Here is a 27,716-nt window from a genome sequence, read left to right on the forward strand (position 1 = left end):
ATATAAGATAATGTTTTGCAATTATTTGTTTGTACATGCTTAATATGTGTTGTCACACTCCAGGATTTAAACTCGCTGAGTGAAATCACAAGTAGTTGTGATGTCTGAGCCCAAACCCCCCACTCCTACCACCCCGACCCCTGGAGACACGTACAAGGGATGGCTCTTCAAATGGACTAATTACATAAAAGGTTACCAGAGACGATGGTTTGTTCTCAGCAACGGATTGCTGTCTTACTACAGGTGAGGAGTACAGATTTAAATGTACAATAATGTATAAAACCTGTAAAACGAGGGGGGAAATATTCAGGTTGTTTTATCTGCTAATGTACATGGAACCTCAAAAATAGAAAGTGGTTTTATTATATGTTGGTATCAAACAACATTTTACTTTCAAATATTTTATTCATGTAAATGAAGTCGATTCCAAATCTAGTATATAGATTTGGAATCTATATACTTGGAGTATTTTACACTCAGAGTGGTTTATAGCCAGACATTTATTTCTGTCAGTTTGGATGATTGTGAAAACGCTACATTTTGTTTCTATTGAAATAATGCTAGAATATTAGCAATTGTGTATGATGTAGTGGATAGCTTATTTTTAATACTGAAACTACATAATTATGGTCAGAACTGCTGACTCACGGTCCAAATGTTTTGTCATATGGGCCAAAATCATCAAGTCAAAAGAACTCATGGGCCAAGAAAATAAATAAGAAAACAATAATCAAGCAAATAAGGTAGATTAATTTGTATTTTTTTGTAGGAAAGGGTTGTTATTTATTGTAATAGGTCCAAAACTTAAAAAAGACTTTTCGTGTTTATTATATATTTTTTTTAAAGCATCCAGTTTTCTAATTCTTTTGGACTTGATTGAATGCATTTATTTTATATCATGAAAACAGGATTTGAGCCACTTCTTTCAAACCTCTGTGCTAAATCTGTGCTAAATTCAGCCAATTTTTTATTAAATGAAAACTGACTTAAGTGCAGCAAAATTGACTTTCCAGTAAAAATCTGACTTGTTTTCATCTTATTATGAATACAAATACCTTAGTGTTGTCCTTAACATTTTCCATTGGAAAATAATTATGTTGGTAATAACTTTATCTTGATTAAAAATAAAAAGTTTCCTTATGCATCTAAATTTGAACTAAATTTGTATCAGTTTTTAACTGCATTTGGGGGCCGCACAAAATCAGTCAAAGGGCCACAAGTGGCCCACATGCCGCAATTTGGACGCCCCTGTCAGTCAAAGAGCAGACAGGCATTGTAAAAATTGGAAGTGATATAAAAAGCTATATGTGTGTGTGTGTGTGTGTGTGTGTGTATATAAAGTTGAGTGGAAGAATAGTTTGGTGGACACAAACAAACAGTACGCAAACGTGGAATATTTTGTTGAAATTTACTTGTATAAATGCAGGTAAATTAAGATTATATTCAAACAAAACTTAGACTGTTGTTTTAAGAGGAAGAACCCCAAAAAGCTATGTTTAAAAATTGGATCTCCTTTAAGTAATTTTTTTCCCTTGTTTTTGTTTACACACACATTCATGTTGCAGAAATGTTGTGTGTCTGAAACCAGATGCTTTTGACTCTCCACTGTGGTGCTGTCTCCAGGTGTCAGGCAGAGATGGGTCACACCTGCATAGGCACCATAAACCTGGCCACCGCCAACATCACCGTGGAGGACTCTTGTAATTTCGTCATTTCCAACGGGGGGGCGCAGACGTACCACCTGAAGGCCAGCTCCGAAATCGAGCGCCAACGATGGATCACCGCACTGGAACTTGCCAAAGCCAAAGCTGTGCGCATGCAGGACGAATCTGGTGAGACAAAAGGCCCGATAAAGACAGGCGTCACGATCACTCTCGTTGCGTTCAAAGACGACATGCTGCTTGTGTTTGTCATCAGACGACTCTGCTGATGAGTTATCTGCAGCGACCCCTGCCTCCACACAGGCCGCAGGATCTCATCCGTCAGAAGTCCAGTCCACGCTGCGCACCCTGGGCAGCAAGGTGGAGGACCTCACCACCTGCAACGATCTGATTGTTAAACATGGCTCTGCTCTCCAAAGGTTAGCGTCTGCTACAGAGCATCCAGGAGAAACAAAGCTGCAAATGATTCATTAGCATTCTTGCTTTATTTATTTTTATTAATTTTTTTTACTGCTTTCACAAAACATTAGGTCTTTATCAGAGCTGGAGGGGCTGCAAGTTGGAACGGACATGGGGGAAAAGATCAGACAGGTCACAGAAAGGGCCACACTGTTCCGAATCACCTCCAACGCCATGATCAATGTAAGGTTTAGTCTGTTTAGAGCTGCTGAGGCTGCTCTGAGTTTTTCTTCCTGACATGACAGAGTTTTCATCCTGAAGGCCTGCAGGGACTTCCTGTCCATCGCCCAGAGCCACAGTAAGCGCTGGCAGAAGGCCTTACAGACTGAGAGGGAGCAGAGGATTCGCCTGGAGGAGACACTGGAGCAACTAGCCAAACAGCACAACCATCTGGAGAGAGCATTCAGAGGCGCCACTGTTCTGCCACCTTCCCTCAGCAATCCCAACTTAAGCATTAAAAGTAAGGCTCTCATTTTGGACTTCTGTCTTCTTAGTCTGTTACCAGAAATCCTACATAGTCTAAGCGGCTGGAAACTAAAGGTGCAGAAACAAATTCATTTTATTGAGAATTACAATTCCTAGTCCTGGGAATTCAGAATCTAATCAAAATGCACAAAAAATATGTTCTGAATCGAACTGTGTCACTGAAAATAATAATAGAATTGAATCACTAGACCCTGAAAGTTTTGCATCTCTTCTGGAAACGCTTGATTTGATCATTGTCCAGGTTTGGTGACGTATGGAACAATGTAGTAGCTTCCAGTTGGGACTTTCTTATTAAATTAGCAATAAGTATAAAATCTCAATGACTTTTTACAGTGATATTAATTAAATATAGAAATTTGTCTCATCAAAACACAGAATTTTTTTTCTAAATCCAGATTGTTTTGGTATTTGAGAGAGCTCAGATAAGTGCACATCAATTTCAAAATCAAACTGCACCTGTTGTTCCTGAACTGGGTCAACAAAGTACTGGCTTTCCCCTTGTCTGACCACTTCCTCCCTTCCATCTCTACCTGTAAACAAACCATTTCCTGTTCAGATGTCGTAACACAGAGAATGGTTCTGAAGAAAGCTGAAATCTCTCAAACATGTTCATTCCAGGTTGGTTCTACTTCCTGTTTCCATATAAAATAGTTCTGAGTGATTTGACAACTGATGATTAACATGACTTTACCTGATTGGTTGTCATAGCGAGTAGATCGCTTCTCTTGGTCAGGTAATATTTGACCTATTAGGTACAACTACTCAATCGTTTGTTAAACATTTTAGATGTAAAGATAAAGGTTGAGTTACTGCCTTCACCACATTAACTCAGTTAAAATGCATCGACGTGTTTGTGTCGTCATTTTTGAAACAGAGATAATAAACTCTTCTCTCTTCTTCTCTTCTTTTATACTCAGTCGGCCAGAAAAATGAAAAGATTGATCTCAGAAGATTTTTTTTTAAAATGTAAAATATTTTGGAAGTATATTTTCAACTATCCTCTCATTCTATTATGTTTTTATTGTCTGTCATGTTTGAAGGCGGTGTTTCAGGAAAGGGCGATGCCAGTGATGAGGACGATGACAACGAGTTCTTCGATGCAATGGAAGACCCAACAGGATTTATTACTGTTCCTGCTGATCCCAAGTACCACAGGTTGATCTTCTTTTTCTGTTTTTCTAAATATTCTGTTCTGCAGTACCTCACTCCAGCGATGCGTCATGTCTTCTCTCGTCTCTGTTCTCCAGGAGATCTGGCAGCAATATCAGTGGGATAAGCAACGAGACGGCAATGGACGACCAGTCGGTAACGTTCTCGTTTTTCTCTCCTGATCTGCATTGACTTAACGGGCTAACTTTACACTAACCTTCCAGATGTTTCCCCCTTTTATTCTTCCCCAATCAGTATGACGAAATGTCCTTGGCGTCTAATTCTGAGTCTTCTCCGCCTCTGGAACTGGAGCCGGTCAGACAAAGACGGACTCGTATTCCCGACAAACCCAACTATTACCTTAATTTGTGGAGCATCATGAAGAATTGTATCGGGAAGGAGCTCTCAAAGATACCGATGCCGGTAAGAAATCAATCCGTCACCTGAAATCTTGGATCTTTCTTTTTTTTTTTTTGTCCCCTAATTGAAGTAAAACAAAGTTTTTTTTTTCCTTGTTGTCTTGCGTTTCCAGGTGAACTTCAATGAGCCGCTGTCGATGCTTCAGCGTCTGTCTGAAGACCTGGAGTACTACGAGCTCCTGGACAAAGCTGCAAAGTGTCAGAGCTCTTTAGAGCAGATGTGCTACGTAGCGGCTTTCACCGTCTCGTCCTACTCCACCACGGTCCACCGCACGGGGAAGCCCTTCAACCCCTTACTGGGAGAAACCTTTGAGCTGGACCGGTTTCGAGAGTCCGGTTACCGCTCGCTCTGTGAACAGGTCTGCAAAAAATATACATACACACCTGAGCTGTTTGCTTAGATTATGCCGGTTATTTCTGTTCAGTGTTGTGTTCAGTAATGAATGAATGAATGATTAAATTTCTTCCTCATGGCCCCGCCCCCCTCAGGTGAGCCACCACCCACCAGCTGCAGCCCACCATGCCTTCTCTGAGAAGGGCTGGACCCTCAGACAGGAAATCACACTGGCCAGCAAGTTCCGGGGAAAATACCTTTCCATTATGCCTCTGGGTAAGTTTTCAGCTGTTTGTATAGTTGTGGTTTAAAGTGAAACTAATCCCTAAATCAACTATTTGTCTTTATTTTTGTAACTGATTAACTGTCTAAGCATATTATTAGGGTTCTACCTTTATGTTTCTGTGCGAATTATGACAGTTTCGTGCAATTCTTTTAGCTTGGCATTATCTTGTAAAACTGAGTGGGGAGTAGTGAGTATTACCATGGCAACAAGCGAGCATTGATCGATATTCAGCTTTTTTAAAGTTGTAGTATGTAACTTTTACAAAACTTAGTTGTTTTGTGACTGTCATGACCGTAAGAGACAAAAAGGTGATTGACGGCGCTAAAACCCTCCTCCTGGCTGTTCTTCTTTTTTATTATTACGGTATTATTTATTTATTTATTTTTGAGTAGAATAAACCTCTGTTCCGGTTATCTGTCACCAGGCTCCATCCAGTGTATGTTTGATAAGAGCAACAATCACTACTCCTGGAAAAAAGTCACGACGACTGTACACAACATCATCGTTGGGAAACTGTGGATTGATCAGGTAGCGGTGGCAGTTGTATGAAAATGATCTTTTGTGTAAAAACCCTCAGTGGTTTTTGTATTTGACTCGACTTCCTCCGTCAGTCAGGAGAGATCGATGTGGTGAACCACAAGACAGGAGATCGATGCCACCTCAAGTTTGCTCCTTACAGCTATTTCTCTAGAGATGTACCCCGGAAGGTGAGCCAGCGTTCTGGTTGAGGAGCACGCTCCTTTGCCTGAAGCACTTTCTGTTCTGTTGGATTCAGATTGGAAAACAGCATTTTAAGGTTTTTGCAGACATCTTTTCCAGAAGTTCTAGGTGGAAGATGTACTGTGACGTGTTTAGTATTTTAGAACCTGGAACAGGATTTTGGTAATTTTTCTGTCTTGAATCCGTGTTCTACATTGAAATACAAAAAAAATCCTTCAAATGAAAAAGTTTTTCAGTTTTTTGAGGTTTAAAATATTTTTCTTGATTATCTTAATGACTCTGGTATTTGCATGGTATTAAATGAGCAAACCTATTCTGACAGCAGCAAAGCCAAATTATCAGATGTAGATTAAAAGGATTGGGCACACTGCATTTCACATTATATTAAACCAATCTCTCTGTTTTTACATTTGAAAACAAAAATGTGTTTACATTCAATTTACAAACTTAACCCGAGTTAACTCCTATAGTCCTTTGTGAGGTCCTAGACAATTTTTTCTGCTGAAAGGAGAGAAAACTACGGCGGTGTTTTTGGGGCTTTGTAGAAAGGGGGGAGGAAAAAACAACAAAGGAATAACTCAGAAAATTTGAGAATCATCTCAGAAATATTCTAGCAAAAAAACTTGAAAAAAAAAAAAACTTTGGGAACTCAGAAATGTCCTTTTTTTTATATAAAATATGTTTTAAGATTAATCAAAAAAATTCCTTGTTTGTCCAGAAATTGTAGAAAATTTTTTGGATTAATCCAAATATTTTCATGTCTTTTCAACCTTTGAAGCTCAGAAATCTTCTGAGATTAATCTCAAAATTTCTGAGCTTTTGGGGAGAAATGTACTCTTTAATTTATTTTCCCCCTGTTTACGATGGCCCTAATACATTGTTGTAGGAAGCAGACCCCAAGGATGTATGCAAAACTCTGGGTTAATGTATTAAGTATTAAAATATATATACCAAGCCATGGTCACAGAATCATAATCTTATGGGCCCAGCAATAGAATCAAAGACTGTGTGTTGTCAGTTCCCTTACATCAATTGTAAATATTGATGTAAGGGTCCCTGAGATGCAGCGAATGTGATCTGTGTCATTCTGTGGCATCATGGTATAAGATTATCTGAGAAACTCGCTTCTTCCTTCTTTGTTCACTATGTCCTACAGTAATAAAAAAGCATTTTCTAATACTGCGTGAGATGTGAAATGTGGGTATTTTCCTCTCTCAGGTGACAGGAGTTGTGACGGATAAGGACGGGAAGGCTCATTATGTTCTGTCAGGAACATGGGATGAGAAGATGGAGTTTTCCAGGATCATGCAAAGCAGCAAAGGCGAGAATGGCACCGAGGGCAAACAGAGGACTGTTTACCAAACCCTCAAACCCAAAGAAATCTGGAGAAAGAACCCTTTACCGTAATTTTTTTTATTTTATCTAATCCTTCTAATATTTAGAGCGAACGTGAAAATTCACGAGGTTCCAGAGTGACGCTTGGTGCTTCAGATCTTGCCTGACGATGTCCTTACAGGGAAGGAGCAGAGAACATGTACTACTTCTCCTCTCTCGCGTTGACCCTGAACGAACCCGAGGAGGGCGTGGCGCCGACAGACAGCCGGCGGCGTCCGGACCAGCGCCTGATGGAAGAAGGTCGCTGGGACGAAGCGAATGCAGAGAAGCAACGGCTTGAAGAAAAGCAGCGCTCTACCCGGCGAGAACGGGAAAGAGACGCAGTTAAAGCGGCTCCAACGCCTGAGGAAGGTAGGAGCCGATCAGAGAAACTCGTTCATCTGCAGATCTGGCGTCTGTCCATCCATGTTCTGTCACCTTCAGTCATCATCCCTAAACCAAGTTCATGTCTGAGGATGCAACTGGTGTTGAAATCGGTTCACTCTTCATTTTTGTCTTGCTGATAACATTCTTCCCTACATTTTAACATCTCTTCATCCATATTTGTTCCGTTTAGTTCTTGCACATGAGGGTGGCACCACAGGAAGTGAGGTTTCTGATGAAAGCAAGTATCATTTCATATTTGACTGGGAACAAAGTGCCCTGTGTTGCTTTTTTTTTTTAAAGAAATTTCTGTAAATTTTACAACATGGGAAATTTACACAAAACATTCCTGTTGCTTTGATTCATTTGCGTGTTAGAAATTATTCAATCTCCCATGGCAACCATTCAGTTGCAGTCTTCATACATCCGCCTCACAGAGCATGCCTCCTCCATGACTCCCCCACTCAGTTTCTTTAGACTAGCCAACAGCAATTAGCAAACACCTGGTAAAACTGAGCATCTGCTGAACTCTTTATAGGAGCTACTTCTCAGTGAAACACTGGTATAAATGTTGTTAAAGGGTTAATAGAGGAGCCATGTTGGGATGACTTCCTGGAGGTGGAGTTCCAGAAGGAGCAAGAGTTTTTAAAGAGACCCAATTGGCACCATGTTCCTGAAAAATACATGATTCTGCCCCGTTAAACTGAATAACATTTTAGTAGTAATCCCTGTCTTTGTGTTTTTGAGATATAAAACTTATGTCAGTATTAAATTAATTTAGGATTCATAGTAAAGCTAAAACAATATAAATAAAATATTTTGATTTAATAAAGTTAGTTTGAAAGCTACAGCTCACATATTTGGAGAACAAAATAATGAAACAGATCAGAAGCCACTCCAAAGTCTACAGTCCTCATGGTGGAAATGAATTTTTCAACAGATTTGTCTGTGTCGGTTTAAGCCAACTGGAGAGCTTGCTGCCAAAATGCTCAAATGTTGTCAAAGCAAAAGTTTGGGATTAAGCAACAAACAACCAAGCAAACTCTTTAATTTTATAAAGACTTTGTTTCCTGTCACTTTCAGACAGACACGGCCGCTAAAATCAAGATTTGATTGCAGAAGTTACTTAATTATGTTAAACATGGATTTGTGCGCCTTCTAAAACGCTTTTAGATGACATTTGTTGTGAACTGGTTCTAAATAAATCAGCCAGACTGAACAGAATCATTAATGCAACGCATGGCACTTTGTTTTATTTTTTTTAAACTACACATCGACATTGTGTGGATTGTTTTATGAACTGATATTTTCTGTTTGTGGTGGGGTTTGCTCAGCTGATGCAGAGGACTCTCCCCCCCTCACACCTGTTGCATGCAAGTATCCCTCAACGCTTTCACCCTCTGTTGTATTTATTTAACGAAAATATAAATATCATGTGTAAACTCTAGGAAAATCACCCTTTTAATCTTTTTTTTCTTTCTTTAGCCCCTTATGGACATTCTGTCCCTCTATACCAAAGCAAGTATTCAGATAAAATCATCATGTAGTAAAAACTAGACATGCTCAGAACCCAATTTTGGGGGGGGTTTTGATCCAATCCCAGTTTCTGAATTTTTATAAATATCTGCTGACACTGATAGTTTCTGATCCAGAACGCCTTAGGCTTAATATTTAATTTTAATTTTGGACACTAAATAAGCACTTTGGGGGAGCTGTAGACTCCAGAAGTCAACGAAGTCTTCTGCTTTTTACTCTGAGGGTTTATCTGAGTGTACAATGGGCTGAAAAGCCTCTTGATCTACAACAAAACTACTTTGTGAATGTGTAATTTAATTCTGCCAACGGTCATCAATTAATCATGAGCAGAGGTAGCCCTGCACTGTGTGCATACATGAGGAACAAACTCCTGTTTTATTAAACTCCTGTTTTGTTAAGCCATGTACTGTTTTATTAAGCCATGTACTGTGAAAATAAAGTAATTAAATTAAATAAAAAAGTCAAGAACCTATGAATATAAGTCAAGAGCCGTATAATTTTGATCCCCTTCCTTAAGGAAGGGGATCAGCTCAGATACAGAGATTTCTGTATCAGCTCAGATGCAGAAATTTCTGTATCAGCTCAGATACAGAAATGGGATCCGATCGACCCTATAGCTCTAATGAACAAACCAACACCTGTAGGGTGTAGGAAACCCTACACAATATTAAGCAATCAATTCATTTCCTCTTTCCGTCTCACTATCCCTCTCTCAGCGGAAGGCAAAGAACAACCTTTTGGAGCCCTGGCCAAAAGCAAGTAACAGTGCCCTGTTCTCTGTTGTAACCTGTCATAGAGCTGGATGTAGATCAGCTGTGATTGGCTGTAGAATTTTGCTCCATAGACTGAGATGTACAAGCTTGGTGTAACAGTTGTGTATCTGCTGGCGTTTGATGGAACCTTGGCTGCTTCCACTGACTCCTCATTCATTTTCTTTCTGCTTTGTTTTAAATAAAGTTCATCCAAAACAGCATTATTATGACCGTCTGAACTGAATTCAAGATGCAGTATGTAACTTTTATTTTAAAAAACAAACATGTTTTTTGCATATTTATTAAAACTGCTTCTATGTGGTGACAGTATAATATGAGACAGACTAGAAAATTCCTGAAGAAATTTAACCGGGGCATGCTAAAGTGTCCCCGTCGGTTGAAACCCAGTGTTTTGATGCTAAAAAATTAGCATCAATGCTAAAGAAAGCTGCAATGTACTCAACAGCATGTGGAGAGTCTCAAGCATGTTGAGTAGCATGGACTTATGCCATTCTCTATGTTAAAATTAGTGTATAAGCTAAAATTAGCCAAAATGCTAATGTTAGTCTAAATGCTGGCAGTAGCATGTGGAGCATCACTAGCATGTTGTTGTGTTCCACCATGTTGTAGTTCTGACATTCTGCTCTGCCCTTTATATTAAAGTGTTCCGCCAAAAGATGGCGTCTTTGTAGTCCAAACCAGCAGCTCTGCCTTTCTCTGTATTCTCTGTTGCTATAGTGATTAATCCTCAGCCAACTGCAATGTGTGTGAGACAGAGAGGTGGAGAAAGATTTCTATCTTCATAAGACACCCAGTCAGTTTTGATGAAAAAATGCAGTCCGAACAACTGCTTCCCGTTCAGGATCCGTAAGGCCGATCCAAAAACCGTTTGAAGCATATGAGAGGGCTATTTGTCGTCTCCGATACTTCCGCAATTCATATCCGTAGGTCACTCAGAGTAATTGCAGTGATGAAAGAAAGATGGTGTGCGCTGAGCTCAGAAATTTTTCAGAAAAGTCTGAAAATGAATGGTTTAGTGCCTGAGGTTACCCTGTGACATGATTTCGCTCTGAAGCACCTTGAAAGAAAACCGTCAGCCCTAGAGAAATTTTGAAAACATTTTACGGGAGCAGGCATGCGTATCGATGTCATGACTGACTTTCATACCGATGGACCAATTTTTGTAGGCGTGAGAGCGATTTCAAAATCATTTTGGGGTCAAAAATCCAGTCCATTTTTCACTCTAACAGAGCGGCACTTGGTGGCAGTTACACTCTGCGTTTCGGCAGTTGGTTTTTCACTTTTTACGTCGCCATCGTAACTCCGATTCCCAATAAAAATAATAGCTCCAATGCCGGGATCAAGCTGCACGTTTTGATACCATTTTTGTAGGTGGGCACGCAGCGGTACGAGCCGCATTAACAGTAATGGAAGAATATTAAATAAGCCTTCTGACTACCAGTAGTTCATTTTTGTCCTCTGTAGAGGACATTTCTAAACTTGAATGTCTCCCATCCCCTGCATTCTACTGAATTAATTCCTTTTGGTATCTACAGAGGACATTTAGGGCTTTTCAATGATGCCACATGTGAAGGGGTGGGGCTTTTGTACATTCATAAAAATGATGTACATCAGTAGAAGCACATTTTATGGGGAGAGACAAAGTAAGTGCATAAAACTTTTTATTGTGCAAATTTTGGTTTAAAATTTTGTTGGCATATTCTAAATAAGTCTGTTAGCAGCATATTAAAACATTCTATGAATTATTTTGACTATACTTTATCGTAGTTTTTAAAAGTTGAAAAATTGTCCTCTGTAGTGGACATTTGTAATTATTTTTCTGTATCCATCCACCCGTTCATCCATCTATCAATCCATCCATCCATCCACTCATTCATTTACCCACCCATCCATCCATCCATCCATCCATCCACCCACCCAGCCATTCATCCTCCCACCAACCCATCCATCCATCCATCCATCCAACCCGGAGAGAACCCACCATACACAGGGAGAACATGCAAACTCTATGCAGAAAGACCCTGGGCCAGGTTCTGGGTTCTTGGCCGCCTTGCTAGGCAACAGTGCTCAGTTTTGTCAATGTGAAATTCATTCTTATCTTGATGTTTGGATATTTTCTTTGGGACAAACTGGTTGCCATCAAGGTTCAATTTCAAATGTATGGGGTTCCGATGTCCACTGTAGTGGACACATGATATTTCAAAAATAAAAACTTTTTTTCCAAAAAAAAAGTTTTCAGTATGCTAATTACCTTACAAAGATTGTGGAATTAAAAAAAAAAGGGGAATGGAAAAAAATTTTTTTTCCTGGTAGTCAGGAAGAGACATTCTATTGGGTGTAGAACAATAGGTGCCTGCCATGCATTACATAGCTCTTCTCTATGTAATGCTAATGGCATGCCCCAATAATCAGTGAAAAGATCAACCTGCTCTACATCCTCCCTGAGCTGCTACTGCTGTCTGAAGAAATGCACTGCTACCAACTAAAAACAATCAATTCAGAGACTGCAGGAGGGTCTTGGCGCTGTCAATCTTCTCATGTACACGCTGCTAACTGTGCTAATGGTGGAGAAACGACTTACCGTTACAGGAACATGTTGATCTGCTGTAATCGGTGGCTATGCTAATTAGCCTGAGCATTCATGAAAGCAGCGCCACACGGCGAGGTGATTGACGGCGCTAAAACCCTCCTCCTGGCTCTGATTGGTTTTCTAGAGAGCACTTTGGGAATGCAGACTAGCTTAATTTTTTTTTCTTTCAGATTAACTGTCACTATACTGCCATGACATGGTGACAGTTTCAACAAATGTTAAAAATATATATAAATTTATATATATTTTGTTTGTTTGTTTTTTGTTTTTTTAACAAAAGTTACATACTGCTGCTTTAAAGCTTCATGTGTTGCTTCTCGACTTGCAGTTTAAACATTCTGTGTTAAAACTGTGATTTTATTTTGTCTGGCTTCCTCCTCAGGCGCCCATCCAGACAACTACCAAGCGCTGTGGTTCGAGAAGATCCACGACTCCGTGTCTGGAGAGACGCTGCATGTCTACAAGGGAGGCTACTGGGACGCCAAGGAACAGGGAAGTTGGGAAATGTGTCCCGACATCTTCTGATTACAGATACCTGTAGCCTCAGGATCAGTCTGTTGGATGTCGCCCTCAAAGCACACTCGGTGCTCATGGGTATTGTAGTCATTGTGCTGCTGGTTGTGTTGCATTCCATTGGCCTCATGAGTCAGATCTAAAACCCTCTAGTTCCACCGTGTTCCAGGGGAAAGAGAGAAAAGCAGTAAGTTATGTTCTGACAGCTCAATGCTAATCGTAACTATTATTACTGACACGAGGAGAAAACACAGAATACTGCATTTTGTGCATTCAGTCACTGGAACAGAACATTCACTAATTCCTGGACAAATTGACAGAAGAAACAAGCTAAAGTTGATCACCTCACTACAAAAACACATTTCACCAAATCTTTCTGATCTGGTTTCTAGTGTAAATATCTTAGTGTACTTTAAATAAGTCAAAATTTACTTGTAAGTAACTTTTCAACAAGACATAGGGCCTTGATTTAAGTTAATAATTCCCTAATATTTATGAAAAAGTAAAGCAGATTATTTCACTTATAACATGGGAAAAATGTCTTGTTAAAAATGGAATAATCTGCTAGAGAAACTATAACTTTTTCATCAATACTAAGGAATTGGTTAAAACAAGCTCATATTATCTTGCTGGAAAGTTACTTGTAAGTTACTTTTGTCTTATTTTGTGTGTACTAAGATATTTGCACTAGAAACTAGACCAAAAATACTTGAGAATTTTGTGTTTTTGAACAATCACAGTGCTCAACCGTCAGCTTTCCTCATGCATGAAGCAGCCATGTTGGATTTTGAGTGGATGGTGTAAAAAAGCAACTTCTTTACTCCTACAACTCAGAAAATCTGACTTATGTGTTCAGTGAAATGCATCATCTTTCAGAGCTCTTCCTCTCTCCACTGCCACTCTTTCTCCCAGTTTGAAATCTTCTGATCTTCTTATGATTTGATCATCCACTGTACAGTGCCTTATAAACATATTCACCCACCTTCCATTAAACGTTTCACATTTTGTCATATCATAACTCCAGTACGTTATGTCAAAGTTTCATCTCATAGGTCAGCACAATGTAGTGTGTAATTGTGAAGTGGAAGAGGAAGGATTAATTGAAATAAAGCGTAAAAATGTCAGGTGCATTTCCATTAAATTCCCCTGATAAACCTCTTATTGCTACAACTCCACATCTTTTCTATACTGTAGAATATACAAAATCTACAGGTTTTGCACATCTAGTCTTCATAATTCTGTTCTCTGATGCAACCTCCCGCTGGATTTATGGTTAATTTACATTCAGGTCGACTATTGACTAATCAGACAACTTCTGAAGGCACTTGTTGGAACCGGGTTTTATTTGAGGGCATTAGATTAAAGGGGACTAAATAGAAATCCACCCCATCATTTTTAACTACCTTGTATCATTTTCCTTCAATGTCACAATTATACGCTACTTTGTATTCAATTATAACAAAAGTAAAATACTTTGAAATTTGTGGTTGTAACATATTAATATTACTTTTCCAAAGTATGTATTTGTTTTTTTGTTCATGGGAGTTACTCCATTAAAGGCAGTTCATTGTTGCTGTTTTTTTTTCTTTTGATTTGAATTATTTTGCAGTGAATCCGTGTTCACTTTGAGCAAAGTTGAATTATCTCAAAGCTGGAAAATATGTAGACCCTTGTGCTGTGTGTTTCTACCGGAGGTCTACTTTTTCTAACCTGTAAAAACCTTTTAATAGTATTTATTTAGTCCTTTCTTTCCAGACTCTTGCCCTCCTTTAAAGAATAATATAGAAACACATGGTAAAGATCAGAGAAGCTGTTTCTGGATGTCCAGATGCTTCATTTTTAAGTGGTGGTGTATTTTTTAATTTTTTTTTTCCAGTTTCTGAATATCTTTCCTGATATTGTGCAGAGTGTTACTTATTTCTGTTTTCCCTCCTGTGAATAAGGAGTTGCTAACATAAATTCTAAAGCAACAATCCAAGAAATCAGTTTTAGGTCAGTGAGAATCAATTTGTGTCTCTTCCTTCAGTAGTTCATTTTAAACAGTGCAGGTTGTATCTTTAGCTATAATGACCTGGTTTCATACAATCCTTCGGTATAAAAGGTGAAGATGAAGGATTTGATCTTCACCTTTGAGAAGGACTTTTAGTAGTGAACTAAAAAAAAAACATGGTCCAAGAGTTTTTTTTTTTCTGAAGGGGGGTTTCATTATTACCATATAACTTCTTAATCACAGCTTTAACCTTATGGAAGGAGAATTGAGTTATTTGTGTGCTGCAGGTGTCACATTCTTCCAGAGCAATATTATTACTGGGTGTTAGTTCTTAAGAAGCTACTTCTGTTTCTTTGTTGTATAATTCAAGCTAGGATATGATGCAGCTGAAAGTGAAATGTTAATATTTCTTATTAAAGTGTACTTACAAATGAAGACGTGTTGAAAAACGATGCTGTGTACATAAATCAGACGGTGAAGGCAGTGGCTGCAGGAGTCCTAGACAGAGAAGCACTTTAAAGTTGTTTTTTGCTTTACAGTTTGAAGTTTCTTCACTAGCAGGGCCAGCTTTGTATTTGGAATATTTATAGATTTGTCCCACAAAATTGCATGTTTTTACCCACAACATTCAAACTTCCAACTGCATCTCTTCAAATGATTCACTTCACAGATTCTTGATTTCTTTTTCTAAACATAAATTCCTCTGTGGTTTTCTTGCTCCATTGTTTCGGTCTGTATGTTTTATTAAATCTTTTTTTAATCTCATTTTCTCCATTTCCACTTATTATTGTTACTACACTGCACTTTGTAGACTGTCACTGTTCACAGAAGACATTTAAAGTTGTGCTTGCACTTTATCTAACTGAGTATTCCAGGATGTAATATGACTAATAAATGGTTGGTTTCATTTGGATGTCGGGTCCTTAAAAGATTTGTCATTTGGAAAGTTTCATTTTAAAGGTTCCTAAGTTTTGTTCACTTCGGTTATTGAAAACGAGGATTATGAAATGGATTATAATTAGAGATTATAAAAGATTATGAAAAAAAATTGCCATGAGGAATAAAGCAGCTTTAGTTGGAAAAAAAGATGTTCTGGTTCAAGATTCTCACAATATATTAAAGTTGTTTAAAAACCTCTTACATGTCATCCCCAAAATGCACACACGGTCAGGCAAAGGTGTTGAAAAGTTGAGATTAAATTATCTGGTGGATGCTCCTACCACCACCACATCGTGTTAGTATTTTCTTCTTTATTAGTATAGCTTATAGTCTAAGTTAGTCATTTCATTTAGACATACAAGACATCTAATGGGTGCACACTTTAGTTAATGTCTGTCTGACTGATTTACTTACACTTATTTGAGGTGCTGCTGATATAAACCAGCTGGAGGAGGAACCTGGATTAATCCATTGTCTGAAAGACTGAAGGGGGGGGGGAGATTTCAAGTTGATTTTTATTTAATTTTGTCACTTAAATAAATATTCACTTATTATTTGTGCTAAGTTAAAGTTAGTTTTGCTTTATTTGTTTCATAGAATGCTTTAGTTAATTTTGTATTTATTTGTCCTTTTGTTATGTCGTGCCTCCCTCGTGGTAAATTTAGGTTACTCCACCCCTATTTAAGCAGCCTTTTATTCTTTGTAGGTCAGTTTTGTTTGTGTACAGTTAGAGTTTAGTTGACCTCAGTTAATTTGGATCCAAATTTGTTACTTAGCTTTGATTTATTGCTTTAAATCTTTATGCTTTGTTAATGATTTTTTTGAAGAATTAAATTGAAACTTTTTTCTACTTTGAAAATTTTTTGTCCACGTTTGAGTCAGGTCCCTCACATTAACTATGGCTTAAGTTGTGAAGTCACAATTTTCAGCCAGCTGAACTGCAGTGCACAGGACCAGTCTAGGAATGGACAGCACTGTTTCCTCTGAGAAAACCCTGGCATGGGTACAGAATGTAATAAACAGAAATGTAACAACACTGGGCAAAGAATTGAGTACCTTATTGCTCATTAGAATAAACATTACATGCTGTTTATCATATTTGCAGAAGTGAAAACAGACATTTTCAACATCTATAGATTAAAGTTAACTACTCCAATCAAGACTTTGATAGATTAGTATGCCTACTGCTGTATCAAAAGTTTACCTCATTAAAGTGGAAAACTAATTTTCTCAAAGTATTACAAAAGAGGAAGAGATCACAAGTTGAAACTTAGATAACCAACGCTTCACAAAGTGACAACAGCTCAGGAAGGAATCAGACCATGTGAAGAGGAAATAAAACCACTTATTACCTGTAAGTGTTAAGTAACTGGAAAAGTAGGTATTTTCCTTGAATAGATTTCCAGAGGCCATTGTTTACTATGTTATTGACTGTCTCTTGTTTTCATCACACGTGAAGCATTGCATTGTTTCACATGTGAAAATTGCTGGAGAAAGACTGAATAATGTTTTCGAATGTTGCAGCCTCATTCTTAGCAAGCAGGGTCAACATAGAAAACTGTAAAGGGACTTGAATATTTGAAATCTGATTGAAACCTTCGTCATGGCGATTTACGTAGATTTTAATATGTCTGTTTGATTCGTTTGTCTGGATTTAACTGATGATTCTGTGTTTTCTGGGAAATGGTTTCTTTGTAATGAACGTGTAAGGGCAGGCACATATAAGTCGAATTGCTTCAGCCTACATCTTTTTGATTTATACAACACTTAGGAATTACTTTGTTTTGAATCTTTTTGATTTGTTAGATTGCTAATTGACTAATAAAGTTTTATGTGTTTGAGTTTTTTATGCGAATAAACGTCCAGGCGAGGTAAAGAAGGAACCAGGCGGTGTCTTCCGTGAGGGAACGCCTTACCAGCGACGCGGCTCTTTGCAGCTCTGGCAATTCCTCGTTGCCAGAGGAATTGCAACGAGGAATTGCCATGCTGTGCATCTTGCTAAGAAACAAGCGTATTTTAGCATGACGTAATACAGCAAATATTATTGTATGTGCTGTAAGTAAATACAATAATATTTACTTACAGCACAACAGTATACCAAATATTAGTAGTTGGGTATTGGTAGATTAAGTGCAGTTTTTAGCACCCATGTGTTCTGTGTTGCTTTTATTTTGATTTTCACAAATTTGTGCTAACATCTAAACTTCACTTTGTCTTTCACTCAACCATGTCTTCGTCTTTTGTAAAACACGATTATAGACTTCCATACTGTATACATACGTATTTACAAAAAATATTTTCCAACAATTCTTTTCTATAATTAGACTTAAGTGCACACGTAATAAATATCTTGTTTATGTGAACAAAAGTGCCGAATAACACTAATGCCAGAACTCCTGTCCTGTCTCCAATTCCAAGCAGCTATACCACTTTCCACAGAAAACTTGCCTGTGACAACATGGAGGTGCTGGCGTCTCGTTTTACACGGAAGCTTCGCTGCCACTCACCCAGGCAAAAGAAAAATATAACTATCACGTTTTAATTTGCAAACGTTATTGTTTTAACAATGCACTTTTTACGTTTTCCATACAATATATGAGGTTATTACGACATACATATTTATCACGTTACAATGAGAGCCCTATAGAGAAAATGGCTCTCGTTATAAAAAAAACATTAAATTTTGACGTTTATACACGTGATCATTTATTATGCCAACGTCGAAAATATATCGTTAAAACAACACAACCTGCCTGACTGCAGTTCAGGAGGTCTACGCTTGCGGTTCAACCCTGGTTTTCCCGTGATGACTAACACCAACTAACACGGGATGTCCGCACGGCAAAAACAAGCGCATCTTAGCATGACGTAGGCATCTTTGTTTACTGGGCGGGTAAGAGCAGCTAAATGCTTCTCTGCTCGCTCTTTTCGACGTCTACGTCTGCGTGCATTTTTATTTCGCAGTTGGTGCCTCTGTTAAGCGTTCAGGGCGTGTAGTTTCTCCGTCCGGGTTGGCACTTTTTTTTATCCTGTTTAGAACTATGTCCGCAAGAAGACCAGGCCCTGAAGGGGACACCACAGATGCGAGGCAAGATAATGGAAAACAGTGAGTCAATGGTTTATTGAGGCTGTCTGCGACCTTTATCCTGAGCAGGTCATTGTTTCTTTGTCATGTTCAAGTCAGTAGAACAGACTCCGAGTCCTCTCGGAACCTCCGAGTTCATCATTTGTCGGTTTGACTTTCTGACTTGCATCACTTAATGTTGTTTTTAATCAATAACATGATGAACTGTGGTTTGGTTTGTCCTTTTGCAGGCCAGCCGGGTCTTTGTCTGCTCCTTCGCCCATGGACGTTGATGCTAAGCCTCATTCTCACAGTTTCAGATACAGCCTCCGTTACCCCAGCATTGGCCAGTGCATCATCATCAACAACAAGAACTTTGACAGGCGCACAGGTGATGCTTTATCCTATTTCTTTTTAGCCTCTGACTAGTTCTTATGTTTTCAGTCAGAATGAACGATACTGACTGGAAATGTCATCCATCTACTTATAGAAAATTTAGAATTGGGTCACATTTTATTTTGTTCACATTCTAAATAAGGAAGTTAACATTTTACAGTTGTACCATTTTAGTTGTTGACATTGGTGCATATTAATTCAACAGTGATATGATTACTTTAAAACAGTACAACCATTTGCAGAACTCATGTAAACTGAAAATATACTCCATTGCAGTTATAGAAATTAGAGACCAAAAATGGTAGGCAGAAGCTTCTTATACCTATACAGTTTTAAGCCTTTTTTTTTTTACGTAAGATTTTGTATTTACTTGGAGAAAATAAAATCCCCAATAGAGAAGTAGTATTTAAAAAACAAAACAAAAAAAAACAAAAAAAACAAAAAAAAAACAGTAGCTCAATGTATCAAACTGCAGCTAGGAGCACAATATTAGTGTGTGACTATCAAGGACTGTTTGCATGCAATATTTGGCAGGATATTGTAACTAACTGTCATTCATGTCAATGATGTTTACTTTGGATGATCTTTCACTCCCTGTGATGTTCACAGTGGACATATGTAATGAAGGATAAGAAATATTAGGAAGAAATGTTTAAATCAATCTATGCGAGCAACACTTGCATGTTTTCCTCTAATTAAAAAAATATATAAAATTTTACAATGATGATCAAATCTTTTATATATGTTTATCACCTGGTTGTTTTGTTTATTAGTGTGAACAAGACTTAATTCATAGTCAGTTACGCTGCATCTTTAACACAAAAACTTAACATGATACTTTATTGATACTTCGTTCCAACAGCTATAATGGAGATTATTGTATACAGTTCCATTGGAGTACTAAGTTGTTCTAAATAACAGAATGTAAAGATATCCACCTTGTTTGGAGGATTATTGTAATGTGATTGCTAATTCTATACATGCTTTGTAAGTTGTGTATGAAACCATTTTGCAGTTTTTGCCATGTACAGTGCATGGACAAATAGTTTACTCCAAAGTAAGTTTCTCCTGCTTTGACTTTCTTTTGTCACCATGAACTGTTTCAGATGAATAAACTAGGTTTATTGTTCCATAAAGATGACCTTAGTAAATGTATAACACATAAAGTGTTATCTGTGTCTGATATTACATAATAAAATGAATTTGATCTGACATATTTCAGTTTGACTAAAATCAAAAATAGTAGACTGTAAGGGAGCAAACACTTTATCCCAGTAGTGTATATTATAAAATACATTTTCTAAAGAACTACTAACTACTTTGTTTGGTAAAATAAATGCAAATTACTTTGTCAGGCTGGAGCACACATAACAGAATGCTTGTCAAATCTTCATTAAAGCCTGATAGGATCACCTGACATCAATATCCAAAAGTTTTTTTTTTATCTAATTCTACTGATTTCTTTCATTTTTTATGGTTTTTGATGATGTAGAATATTGGGTGTTCCTTCCCCTGATTATGTTAAAGTCGTGGAATCACTTGGGTTCTAACTGGAGCTTGTTTTGTTTGCTCTGAGTTCTTTCAGAGTAACACTGCTGGCAGAAAGTGATAAGCAATATCTAAAATGGTTGATGTGTCAGAAAGGGTGTTGGTCTGCTGGTTTATTCTTGCGGAACCTCATTGTTTCACAACCAGTTACACTTGTTATTGCTCAAATAAGCACATTATTGATCCATGAATTAGCTCAATGTCCCTATGACTGCCTTAAAAATTAGATTCAAAATAGAAATGATTTACCCATGATAGAAAATCATCAGATAGCAACTGACAGATCAGAAGCATATTTAAAGTGAGATTTGGTCCCAAGGCAACTGAAGATGCTTATTAAATGTGTCTGATCTCTGGTTTCTGTGTGGCACCTCTAGTTAGAATTTCACTACATTATTTAAGTGTATAACGAAGCTTCGGTGTTTATTTTTCATGTCCAGGGTTCCTACGGTGTGGAAAGGTCTAGAATTTAAATTAATTATTTTCCAGGTCTGTGTAGGTAAGAAAGTAGAGTACAGAAAATATCTGTATTTCACCCTCTATTCCCATTTCTATTGCCATCTCCTTTCTTTTGTCCTTAAAAATTGGTGTCCTCTTTTATTGGTTTCTTAGGAACATTCTGCAAGTGAAAAGACTGTCAGGCTGAATCTGAAGCTCGAAATTGAAGACATGATGATCAGTGTTTGTTGGCATTCATGCCCTACAGGTCAGATGTGAGTTAGATGAGAAGCTGATGGTCTCGAGTGAGCTAGATGGTGTGACGTGGAGTTACCTCACAGTTCAGAGAAGGGTGATTGGTGCAGACTTTAACAGACAGGTTGGTGAAGGGAACAGAGGTGGTAAGAAAGTGATGGGCAGGTTTGGGATCCAGGGCAGGTTTGGGATCCAGGACAGGAGAGGGATATATGTTGGTGGACTTTGTGAAAAGGAGATGGTCGTAGTACAAACCTTCTTCCAGAAGAGGAAGATGAAGCTGATGGTGAAGAGAACAAATGCAGAGCAGAGGACCAGATAGTGAAAACAAAACAAAGTGTTGTGGATTTTTTGAGGAGTCAAGACTCCCAGATGAGTGAACAGCTACAGTGTATGATGAAGGTAGATGTGGCAAAGTACAAACAAAAGGCGTGTGATGACTTGTACAATGTTGTTTATGATAGCTACTACTACTACTATATCTGTAAACACTGCAGAGCTTTTGGTTTTTACCTGTTGGATTCAGATAATGGACATGGGTTAGCATGTCTGCTAAATCATGTTGGCTTGTGAAAAGAGAAAAGGAAAAACGTTTGATTAAAATGGAATAAGCTCATGTTGTAAAACTACTCTTTCAGTCAATAGTCTCTTAAACAAACCAACCAAAGGCTCAGTGGCCTGTTTGCACCAAGGAGTTTGAAGGATGGAACACTGCAAAACCCAACAAAAACAATGAAATGGATGATCAGAAACTATTTAAATTGTTTTATACTAAACTAATTTCCCTCTGCCCAGACACAAAGCCTTACTTTAGAGATTCTTAAGAACAAAAAAGATCTCCGGTAGTGTGTGAGTCGTGCAACGGAGAACAAACATGATGGGATGATCAGAGAGTCTTTGCAGTTGGAGAAAATGGCAGTGTTTGCCACTCAGCAAGCGGGGGACCCCAGTCCAGCCTGGGGCAGTGAAAGATGTGAGTACGGTAATGATTGCAGTGGCTGCCCAGTTAGTGGTTGGGAAAGGTTGACTCGGTTTGGCCCTGTACCTGTACAGCAGGCTTGTGGAGCTGCAGCGTCCTCTTCCAGGAAAATGGAAGCAGTGTCGGTTCAGCAACAGGATCAGAGTCTCATTTAGGGGAATCTATAATTCAAAGATTCTTTCTGCAGAATTTTAAGTAAGCCAGAGTCGAGACTTCAGCCAGAATATAGCCAAAGTGGCGTTCTCCTTTTGGCCAGCAGAGGGACTGCAATGTTTCACCATTGTAATCCCTTTGCAGTAAAGAGGGTGACTTCCCTCAAGGACAGAGGTTTTGTTAAAACAAGATGTCCCATATTCACACAGTGAAACTCCTCTTCCTCCTAGAAACTGGAACTGGGTTAATGCAGTGCATTCTGGGATTAATAGTTTTTATTCCCTGTATGTAGTTCAGGTCGTGATGGCCGGGAACCAACAGGAGTGACGAGGAAGGATAGGCTCAGGACTGAGAACATCAGAGGGACATCCCATATTAGATGTTTTAGAGATGAAGTCAGAGACCAGACTGAGAAGGTTTGGACAAGAGACAACAAGATTTGTCATGCCTGCCTGCTGCAGAAATGTCAGCCATAGATCCATTGTGAACTTTAATAGTGTCTGTGTTGAAACCATTTACCTGCAACCCCTGATACTTAATTAGGCGTTCAGACGTCCGTTCCTGTGGTGACAGTTGTTAGAGAAATAACAACAAACACTTTCATTCTGTGGATTCCTGTAAATACCTTCCAGAGTTTGCATGGCGTGTGTGGAGCCATGCGTGCTCCACACACGCGTGGCTTTCTGAGCGGGAGTTGGACTTCTTGAATTGCAGCATGGCATTACGGTAGGTGTGTCTAAACTTCAAACTGAACTGGGTGTGTGTGAGAAATTTCACTGAGACTAAAATGCACTTTACAAATCTGGAAGTCTTCCCTCAGGGCATTGGTTTTCAAACCTTTCACGGTGTGCTTCACACCCTTTTTAAAGGAAGCATGACAAATGCATAAGGACAAACTATACTGCTCACTGGAGTGAAGTCCAACATGCCTTGTTTGAATTTATTCAGCTTCAAGCTGACAGTTTTCAGAAATAAAACAAAAGATACAGGTCACTGACTCTGCACCACTTGTCCGATAGTTTTGTAATCGGTGCACCAGGTATGCATGACTCACACACTATTTTAACTTAGAGATACATCCTTGGGTAGAGTAGAGTAGAATGAAATTGAAGGTTGTGGGTTCAATTCTTTAATTCATTACCCAAAGTTGCCCACTAATCTGTATATCTGTGTATGAATGCGTGCGCTTTAGTGAGCGCCTTTGTTGATTGGGAGGTAATTTGGTTACTAGCACTACCGAGCGTAGCCTCAGTCGGACAGATGGACAGATGCTTGTGGTTCTCACTGAGCAGACTATGTCTTGAAAACCTGTCTAGCAGGACTGAAAGAGCACACTTGGTTCAATAAACACTTTTAATAGATTACTGTTTGAGTTGGGTAAGCACTAGCAGCAGTTCCTGGTTTATTATGTTGTTTTATTGCAGAGTTGGGCACATGCAACTTCAACAAATACGCCTGCTCAATGTGTTATTTTAGGTGGATTTGTGTATTCATTAGGCATTGGTATATCATCTGAAACTACTGACTTACAGTATCTGTGGCTATTTAAAATTTCCAACACTTTCCAATTTTTCAATTTTTTGTGAAAAGTTTAAGATTTTCAACTCTTAAAACAAATTGACTCCCTTTATGATCATACCTTAAATTAGGAATATTACAGTGAGTTGGAAGGAGGTAAATATGTCTTTTTAAAGACAAATAATTTACGTTCACTTGATTATAGTAAACATGAGTCTTTTATTTCTTCATTGCTAATAATATCAGCATATCATAGCAGGTCTTGTTGTTTCTTATTTTTGACATATTTTATTCCAGCACACAAACTGACTCAAAGCATGATGCTGCCACCACCACCACCACAATAAATCCTTCGTAAATCTGCACTAAGTTTACCAGAACTCTCAATTGTGCATCAATCAAAACTTGTAGAAATCGGGTTAAACTTCCCACCTTAAAAAAAAAACTAATAATGTATATATATATAATTTTTTTNCTGCTTTAAAGCTTCATGTGTTGCTTCTCGACTTGCAGTTTAAACATTCTGTGTTAAAACTGTGATTTTATTTTGTCTGGCTTCCTCCTCAGGCGCCCATCCAGACAACTACCAAGCGCTGTGGTTCGAGAAGATCCACGACTCCGTGTCTGGAGAGACGCTGCATGTCTACAAGGGAGGCTACTGGGACGCCAAGGAACAGGGAAGTTGGGAAATGTGTCCCGACATCTTCTGATTACAGATACCTGTAGCCTCAGGATCAGTCTGTTGGATGTCGCCCTCAAAGCACACTCGGTGCTCATGGGTATTGTAGTCATTGTGCTGCTGGTTGTGTTGCATTCCATTGGCCTCATGAGTCAGATCTAAAACCCTCTAGTTCCACCGTGTTCCAGGGGAAAGAGAGAAAAGCAGTAAGTTATGTTCTGACAGCTCAATGCTAATCGTAACTATTATTACTGACACGAGGAGAAAACACAGAATACTGCATTTTGTGCATTCAGTCACTGGAACAGAACATTCACTAATTCCTGGACAAATTGACAGAAGAAACAAGCTAAAGTTGATCACCTCACTACAAAAACACATTTCACCAAATCTTTCTGATCTGGTTTCTAGTGTAAATATCTTAGTGTACTTTAAATAAGTCAAAATTTACTTGTAAGTAACTTTTCAACAAGACATAGGGCCTTGATTTAAGTTAATAATTCCCTAATATTTATGAAAAAGTAAAGCAGATTATTTCACTTATAACATGGGAAAAATGTCTTGTTAAAAATGGAATAATCTGCTAGAGAAACTATAACTTTTTCATCAATACTAAGGAATTGGTTAAAACAAGCTCATATTATCTTGCTGGAAAGTTACTTGTAAGTTACTTTTGTCTTATTTTGTGTGTACTAAGATATTTGCACTAGAAACTAGACCAAAAATACTTGAGAATTTTGTGTTTTTGAACAATCACAGTGCTCAACCGTCAGCTTTCCTCATGCATGAAGCAGCCATGTTGGATTTTGAGTGGATGGTGTAAAAAAGCAACTTCTTTACTCCTACAACTCAGAAAATCTGACTTATGTGTTCAGTGAAATGCATCATCTTTCAGAGCTCTTCCTCTCTCCACTGCCACTCTTTCTCCCAGTTTGAAATCTTCTGATCTTCTTATGATTTGATCATCCACTGTACAGTGCCTTATAAACATATTCACCCACCTTCCATTAAACGTTTCACATTTTGTCATATCATAACTCCAGTACGTTATGTCAAAGTTTCATCTCATAGGTCAGCACAATGTAGTGTGTAATTGTGAAGTGGAAGAGGAAGGATTAATTGAAATAAAACGTAAAAATGTCAGGTGCATTTCCATTAAATTCCCCTGATAAACCTCTTATTGCTACAACTCCACATCTTTTCTATACTGTAGAATATACAAAATCTACAGGTTTTGCACATCTAGTCTTCATAATTCTGTTCTCTGATGCAACCTCCCGCTGGATTTATGGTTAATTTACATTCAGGTCGACTATTGACTAATCAGACAACTTCTGAAGGCACTTGTTGGAACCGGGTTTTATTTGAGGGCATTAGATTAAAGGGGACTAAATAGAAATCCACCCCATCATTTTTAACTACCTTGTATCATTTTCCTTCAATGTCACAATTATACGCTACTTTGTATTCAATTATAACAAAAGTAAAATACTTTGAAATTTGTGGTTGTAACATATTAATATTACTTTTCCAAAGTATGTATTTGTTTTTTTGTTCATGGGAGTTACTCCATTAAAGGCAGTTCATTGTTGCTGTTTTTTTTTCTTTTGATTTGAATTATTTTGCAGTGAATCCGTGTTCACTTTGAGCAAAGTTGAATTATCTCAAAGCTGGAAAATATGTAGACCCTTGTGCTGTGTGTTTCTACCGGAGGTCTACTTTTTCTAACCTGTAAAAACCTTTTAATAGTATTTATTTAGTCCTTTCTTTCCAGACTCTTGCCCTCCTTTAAAGAATAATATAGAAACACATGGTAAAGATCAGAGAAGCTGTTTCTGGATGTCCAGATGCTTCATTTTTAAGTGGTGGTGTATTTTTTAATTTTTTTTTTCCAGTTTCTGAATATCTTTCCTGATATTGTGCAGAGTGTTACTTATTTCTGTTTTCCCTCCTGTGAATAAGGAGTTGCTAACATAAATTCTAAAGCAACAATCCAAGAAATCAGTTTTAGGTCAGTGAGAATCAATTTGTGTCTCTTCCTTCAGTAGTTCATTTTAAACAGTGCAGGTTGTATCTTTAGCTATAATGACCTGGTTTCATACAATCCTTCGGTATAAAAGGTGAAGATGAAGGATTTGATCTTCACCTTTGAGAAGGACTTTTAGTAGTGAACTAAAAAAAAAACATGGTCCAAGAGTTTTTTTTTTTCTGAAGGGGGGTTTCATTATTACCATATAACTTCTTAATCACAGCTTTAACCTTATGGAAGGAGAATTGAGTTATTTGTGTGCTGCAGGTGTCACATTCTTCCAGAGCAATATTATTACTGGGTGTTAGTTCTTAAGAAGCTACTTCTGTTTCTTTGTTGTATAATTCAAGCTAGGATATGATGCAGCTGAAAGTGAAATGTTAATATTTCTTATTAAAGTGTACTTACAAATGAAGACGTGTTGAAAAACGATGCTGTGTACATAAATCAGACGGTGAAGGCAGTGGCTGCAGGAGTCCTAGACAGAGAAGCACTTTAAAGTTGTTTTTTGCTTTACAGTTTGAAGTTTCTTCACTAGCAGGGCCAGCTTTGTATTTGGAATATTTATAGATTTGTCCCACAAAATTGCATGTTTTTACCCACAACATTCAAACTTCCAACTGCATCTCTTCAAATGATTCACTTCACAGATTCTTGATTTCTTTTTCTAAACATAAATTCCTCTGTGGTTTTCTTGCTCCATTGTTTCGGTCTGTATGTTTTATTAAATCTTTTTTTAATCTCATTTTCTCCATTTCCACTTATTATTGTTACTACACTGCACTTTGTAGACTGTCACTGTTCACAGAAGACATTTAAAGTTGTGCTTGCACTTTATCTAACTGAGTATTCCAGGATGTAATATGACTAATAAATGGTTGGTTTCATTTGGATGTCGGGTCCTTAAAAGATTTGTCATTTGGAAAGTTTCATTTTAAAGGTTCCTAAGTTTTGTTCACTTCGGTTATTGAAAACGAGGATTATGAAATGGATTATAATTAGAGATTATAAAAGATTATGAAAAAAAATTGCCATGAGGAATAA

At 38.0% G+C, this 27,716-nt stretch overlaps 1 protein-coding gene across 3 annotated transcripts in view; it reads left to right on the forward strand.

Moving 5' to 3' along the window:
* LOC103136384 (oxysterol-binding protein 1-like) overlaps positions 1-13,106 on the forward strand; it is a 15,965-nt gene extending 2,859 nt beyond the window's left edge. The window contains exons 2-17 of one of the 3 annotated variants that reach the window (XM_016670290.1): positions 64-243; positions 1,624-1,832; positions 1,918-2,080; positions 2,192-2,303; positions 2,382-2,580; positions 3,647-3,761; positions 3,854-3,911; positions 4,011-4,178; positions 4,288-4,533; positions 4,664-4,784; positions 5,219-5,322; positions 5,406-5,501; positions 6,733-6,917; positions 7,031-7,260; positions 7,466-7,513; positions 8,607-9,189. In XM_016670290.1, the coding sequence (XP_016525776.1) occupies positions 101-243; positions 1,624-1,832; positions 1,918-2,080; positions 2,192-2,303; positions 2,382-2,580; positions 3,647-3,761; positions 3,854-3,911; positions 4,011-4,178; positions 4,288-4,533; positions 4,664-4,784; positions 5,219-5,322; positions 5,406-5,501; positions 6,733-6,917; positions 7,031-7,260; positions 7,466-7,513; positions 8,607-8,689 (2,280 nt within the window). In that variant the 5' untranslated portion in view covers positions 64-100 and the 3' untranslated portion in view covers positions 8,690-9,189. Of the gene's footprint in view, positions 1-63; positions 244-1,623; positions 1,833-1,917; positions 2,081-2,191; positions 2,304-2,381; positions 2,581-3,646; positions 3,762-3,853; positions 3,912-4,010; positions 4,179-4,287; positions 4,534-4,663; positions 4,785-5,218; positions 5,323-5,405; positions 5,502-6,732; positions 6,918-7,030; positions 7,261-7,465; positions 7,514-8,606; positions 9,190-12,553 lie in introns of those variants that run through there. The other 2 variants (XM_007549618.2, XM_007549619.2) reach the window with 2 other exon arrangements.
* Positions 13,107-27,716: the final 14,610 nt, after the last annotated feature.

This window comes from Poecilia formosa, unplaced genomic scaffold (genome assembly GCF_000485575.1).
Source record: "Poecilia formosa unplaced genomic scaffold, Poecilia_formosa-5.1.2 Scaffold32, whole genome shotgun sequence".
Taxonomy (NCBI): Eukaryota; Metazoa; Chordata; class Actinopteri; order Cyprinodontiformes; family Poeciliidae; genus Poecilia; species Poecilia formosa.